Source organism: Papilio xuthus, unplaced genomic scaffold (assembly GCF_000836235.2).
Source record: "Papilio xuthus unplaced genomic scaffold, Pxut_1.1 DF825752.1, whole genome shotgun sequence".
NCBI lineage: Eukaryota > Metazoa > Arthropoda > Insecta > Lepidoptera > Papilionidae > Papilio > Papilio xuthus.
In genome coordinates, this window is record NW_013532897.1 from 684,886 (window position 1) to 690,512 (window position 5,627).

Here is a 5,627-nt window from a genome sequence, read left to right on the forward strand (position 1 = left end):
ATTATTATTCTTAAGACTTGTGTTAATCAGTTTTGAACCGGTTTAAACAAAAAAACTTGAACTGTCTGACGATTCGCAGTTTGCTTTTTGAAACGCAAATTGTAACTCTGCAGGTATAAATTGAAAGCTGAGGTTGGCTCTTGGACCTCCTCACATGTGAAATATGAGCTGGTCTTTAGGTCTTGAATTACTCATGACGATCCCTTTTTCTAGTCGTCTAATTAGAATCCACTATAATTACCACCAATTGTAAAAATTAGGAACTAAAATATTTTTCATTTCCAAAAACAATGCTTATAAAATTCCTTATTTTTTTCCCAACTTTACCTCTTTATTATTGTTCCGTTCTAAAGGTATATGTGGAATTTTTACTTATGACTTATGTTGAGGAAAAAAAAGACAATCTATGGTAACAAAATTATAATTGTGACAACTTATGAAATAAAAAACAAAATACTTTTGTTGTTTTTAAATCTTAACACCTTTAGTCTTTAAATAAGCAATAAATGCTAAAGTTAGTAGCATATACATATTCAATAATATAAATGTGGTGAAACTGTTTACTAACAAAGTTCTAATGTTTATATTTATCAAGCCCGTTAACAAATTACCTACAAGAAAATATAACAAACCATTTTGGTTAATAGCTAATAGTGTGTAAGGCACATTGAAACTGAGACCTCTCTCCTTATCTTGATATATAACTTCAAAGAAATACACAACCATTGTTATTGTTATAATAATTGCCTCAACATATAAACAGAAGCCGGCATTGGCCAATGTTCTTGAAGTCGGTCTTAATATATTAATAAAGAATGATAGACTCCAAAGAATACCTACATTTAATGCAAACTTCATTAAAACCTCATATGTAGATACTAAGCTGTTACAGAAAATAGAGCGAATGTAAACAGCATAAAGGTACATCGAGACATAACCCAAACTTGACGCAATACCTTCTCTGTTAGCATCAATCAGGGATTCCCTATCATTTTCACCAAACACCCAATCTTGTAGCCCAAAGAACAATAGACCTTCATGTAAAATCAATGTCAATGAACTCAACAACAGTGGTTTTTTAGAATAATATAGAATAAAAGATGAAACAAGTTTACAAACAGCTAGTGTGAAAAAAAAGTTCCAGTGAACACCATATTCTGTAACATGCTCATGATAATCTAGTTGTTTTATAGTGATAAATCTAACCAGACCTAAAGAAATAAGTACAATTAAGAATTTGGCATTACTCAATATGATGGAGTAACAGTTGCCCCCACTCACATCTTTATGTACCAAACCACTCATGATAACAAACAATCCAACTCCAGTATCCATTAAACTGTAACCATATCTTTCAGTTTTTGCTAAATATCTTGGAAATTCTTTAAAATCCACAGCGAGAATGCAAAACACAGTAATCAAGTATGTCAGGCCACGCAGGAATGTTATAGTTTTTATTTTCGCGCTGCTAATATTGTTAAGCTTTGCCAATGCTTTGCAAATGTCTTCTACACTATTAGTGCTACAAAATTCGTACACAATAAAGCAGAATGTTACAAAATTTAACACGTACAACTGGTCAACGAATACAGTATGGGCTATTATCATAGATAGTATTATAGAAACATATTCGTAAGCATATTGTTCCTGTTCTCCGAACATCGGCCGAATAGAACACAGTAATGCCGTCTGAACAGTTAAAAGTACACGAAAGAATGTATGCAGGACAGTTGTTCCATCATTGTTCTCCATAAACGTAACGTGATACTTCTTGTATGATAAATTATCCATGCTGAGAGCAGTTTTGATGTCTTATCACATAAATTCAAAATTCAGCTGTAAACATACCCGTTTATTGCACTTTTGACAGTTTTACTTTCTACTTTAACCATCTAATCGTTTTTGAAAAGATATTTATTTAATTATTTATCATATCAATAAATGTGAAAATAAACAATTGAAGTTGAAAAATTTGAAAAATGTTCATTTCATTTATGACACTGACAGTGACACATTGACATATTTAGTCGTTAGGCATTTTAGCTGCCAGATAAAGGCCGGGCACCGCAACATACTAAACTTAGAGGAGATACGATATCGTTTAATACTGTAAGATATTATTTTCTTTAATTAAATGGATAAATACTCACTTCAATGGTGGTACAGGTTAAAGGTAGCGAAAAACATGGATTATATTGTTTTAAGGTCTTATAAATTAATTATGACAGAGCAAGTCGAAAATAGAATTGTCAAAATCAAACATTTATCAAAAAAATAACTTTTACATTAAAATAAAAATTCTTTTATATTGTTTGAATTCATTTTTTACATAATGGATGGTCATATTACAGAGCTGTTACCAACAACATATAAATCGAAATGATTATAGTTCACTTAAAACAATCAAGTTATAATGTATCAAGACGAAAGCAATACATTGACGTATACTGTGCAGGGGGAGGGCTCGCCGGGCCCCCGGCCCAGCAAGAAGGGATCAGGCTGCCCTTTAAACCCGCAGCCAACACTCCCCGAAGATGATCAAGAATGGTTCAAAGAACAATATGAAAGAAAAATTGGTACACCAGCGTCGTGTACGACACCCGATATTAATGTAATTCTCAAAAATCTTATTTTAAAAAATAAAAGTCCTAAAGAAAGTGCGGCGTATGATGAACCGGTGAGTTAATTAAAATGAATTTATATCTATCACTTTATTAACATTTGTATCGAATGAACACTACGTTTTACAAAATTTTAAAAATACCAAAGGTGTCGATTTCCTTCAATAATAATAATTTCAGGTGAATCCTAAAACGGAAGCGAAACTTTTAAAATGGCCTGATATGCCGAATATTAAAAAATGCCTTTGCAAGGATTTTGGTTGTATTTGCAGAGGATGCAAGCTCTCGGAAGCAGTGAGCATTCCGTATGGTACGCCTTGCATATGTACAGCAATAATTAAAGGAAGTTATCCTAACATTATTAGCTAATTTCCTAACTAATTAGCTTTTTTGAGATTTTTTTTAATGTATTAGACCTGGCTAGAGCAGCTATTTCACCAATGGGCCAGCTCGACCGAGGCCACGACCACATAGATAGTCTCAACGGGTGACCTACGACCTAAAAAGTTTGACATATTTGAAAGAGTGAAATGTCATTTGATTCGTTTTTCCCTGGTTTACCTGGGGTTCGGACAATCAGATTATTGATTTCTAAAAGTGCCCATTGCTTTTAATATTAACAGCTAGTTCGAGTAAAAACGAGCCTGCCGGAACTTTTATCGGATCCTTGGAGGTAGCTTTGATAGAGGCCACAGAGTCATACATGTTGTTGCTGAGTGACGACCGAACTAGTGAGTCAAAGTTTGACACATACATGTAATAGTGGTAGAGCCAACAACATCAGTTGCCGACTGGACTGGCTCGAACGGTGCAATTTCTCGCTTACTACCAATACTACAAAAAATTTAAAGAATTACATTTATTTAAAAGAAAAAGTATTTATTCAACGCGTAAAACGCAGCGATATTTCGCACTCGAAGCACGTTTTCTGTGCGGTCATGGTATCTCACCGGTCGAGCGGGCCATTCGTGCAACAGCTGTTGTTATAGACCATAGACCATAGAGTAAAGGGATGCGGGCGTGCGGCACAGCCCTGAGTTCGTTTGACCAATGGGAGCCGTTTATTCTTAGACACATTTTGGTAGCTAACCATGATCAGCTATAAAGTTTAAAAGCAGTACACATAGTAGGTACACGAATGTAGTACTTTTTAACTTTTCGTAAAGAAAATCTTAAACAAAGACTGTTTTGTATCCAGTGTGCCTGAAATGCCCGGAATTCTGCGCGTCGCGCTGTATCTCATTCAAGTTTGAGACTCCGGAGCAGATCCCTTCCAGGACCGAGTATGAAGTCTTTGCTATTAACATAACATGAAAAGAACTATTAAGTCTGAGACTATACACTACCATGCAAATTTTACCAACTTTATCACATTTATCGAATTTACCTGAATAGTGTTGGGGACAAAATTACTATGATTTTTCAGAATTTGTTACAGGAATTGTCTATACTACGCGTGTCATTGACACATTCTTAGGAGCAAAACGGAGAAGAAATCAATATACAGAAACAAAAATCAAAGATATTCGATTTCCTATAGATTTTAAGTTAAACCGACAAAATTGTTTCTAACAAATTCAATAAAAAATAATTTATATTCAGACACTTGGAGGAAAAACTGAGGTTAGACGAATACTCGTTTACGCTTAAAAAGCGTAGAATGAGACGCATGATGAAGTACCAGCAGGAGCATGCCAGAGAGATTGAGGAAGGAGACTACGAGGTAAAAATATATTTTACTCAACATTTACTTTACTTTTACAATGTAACAAATTCCGGCTATTGCTAAGGTATTGTAGTCGTTCCTCCAGTGTCGCTGTAACCGAAATCAATTGAATTTATACCATTGTTAGCCAAGTATAATAATTGTGCAAATTTAACCCTTTAAAAGCATAATCCTCTGGTATTGCTGATGTCCATGGGCGTCGTTGAACACCTCGGTGTTCCCGCTGCTCGTTTGCCCCCTTCTGTTATAAAAAAAATATATTGTATTACATGCGAGAAAAATCTTTTTGCATCCATCCCCAGTAGTCGATTACTTCCCGAAATTATGGTATCGCGAACTAGACGTTGGATCTTTCTTTATTTTCAGGTAAAAGATGAGTGCGCAAATGTAAATGAATCTAGAAGCAATCTAAGCAGGTGGAAATTTGGGTCGAAAATATTTAAGAAGAAAGGCTAGGAATGATGAACAATAATTAAATTACTGTAAGGTTCCAAGTATTTCTGTTTTGGTCGTAAATGAAATCAAGTAGTGTTTGCAATAAATATTAATTGGCCCAACTTAAATAAGTATTACAATATTGCTACATATTAGCAAATTAACTTGTACCAAATTATTTTTTTAAATTTTTTTTCGTTTGTCAAAAAACACGACAAATCCTATAAGTGTTCAAGAATATATGAGCATGGCAATCGCGATGTTTTTTTGTTTATAGATGTATGTATTATTATTATTCTTTCCAGAAATGTAGGTTGACAAATTAACTTAAAATGATACTGGAAAAAATAAAATAAAATCAATATGTAACTAAGAAAGTGTACGGTCGATTGCTGACTGACTGCCAAAGATATACAGAAACAACACTGAAGAGCCTAACACCTAAAACTTATAATTTTATACAAATGGTTTAAATTGTAGAATAATAAAATAATAGTTTTGTAAATAAATAAATTATTACTTATTAAAAAAACTTTTTATTTTGCAACGCATTCTTTATGAAATGGAAAAATTATAAAAGTCCCATACACACCTTCAGCTTATAGCAAGCATAATGTGGGAGAGTGATAGCCAAAAGAGGAGTATTTCTCTCGGCAATGTTCCAAATTCTCCTTCAATAACCTAGTACTACTTACCAATTAGTTGAACACGCCCACTGCAGGACGCAGGTTCGCCCCAAAAGAACTACGCTCAAAACAGAATACCAATATGTTTATCAGGTAAGAAAAATCTATACCTTTCATTTTAATTTGATATAATCTATGGATAAACATCCTTCAGTTTTT

General features: G+C 33.7%; 2 protein-coding genes across 3 annotated transcripts; one reads left to right on the top strand and one right to left on the bottom strand.

Moving 5' to 3' along the window:
• Positions 1-51: 51 nt before the first annotated feature.
• LOC106125899 (uncharacterized protein At4g17910) lies at positions 52-2,023 on the bottom strand. Its single transcript, XM_013323315.1, has one exon. It carries the CDS (start codon positions 1,789-1,791, stop codon positions 469-471), a length of 1,323 nt encoding a protein of 440 aa, XP_013178769.1. The 5' UTR covers positions 1,792-2,023; the 3' UTR covers positions 52-468.
• Positions 2,024-2,254: 231 nt separating this feature from the next.
• LOC106125873 (uncharacterized) lies at positions 2,255-5,108 on the top strand. Of its 2 annotated transcripts, XM_013323283.1 has the most exons (7): positions 2,255-2,677; positions 2,802-2,931; positions 3,245-3,352; positions 3,820-3,904; positions 4,224-4,344; positions 4,714-4,829; positions 5,088-5,108. In XM_013323283.1, the coding sequence occupies exons 1-6, from the start codon at positions 2,414-2,416 to the stop codon at positions 4,801-4,803; spliced, it is 798 nt and encodes a 265-aa protein (XP_013178737.1). In that variant the 5' UTR covers positions 2,255-2,413; the 3' UTR covers positions 4,804-4,829; positions 5,088-5,108. The 2 variants fall into 2 exon arrangements, with proteins under 2 accessions (XP_013178737.1, XP_013178738.1); XM_013323284.1 differs by lacking the exon at positions 3,245-3,352.
• The last annotated feature ends 519 nt before the right edge of the window (positions 5,109-5,627 follow it).

What these genes read in the sequence shown, in the direction of transcription:
- LOC106125899 (XM_013323315.1), bottom strand. Translation starts at nt 1,791, where the DNA reads ATGGATAATTTATCATACAAGAAGTATCACGTTACGTTTATGGAGAAC.
- LOC106125873 (XM_013323283.1), top strand. Translation starts at nt 2,414, where the DNA reads ATGTATCAAGACGAAAGCAATACATTGACGTATACTGTGCAGGGGGAG. An exon ending in AGCAGTGAGCATTCCGTATG is followed by an intron (nt 2,932 to 3,244) that starts GTACGCCTTGCA and finishes TAATATTAACAG; the next exon opens with CTAGTTCGAGTAAAAACGAG. An exon ending in CAGATCCCTTCCAGGACCGA is followed by an intron (nt 3,905 to 4,223) that starts GTATGAAGTCTT and finishes ATTTATATTCAG; the next exon opens with ACACTTGGAGGAAAAACTGA.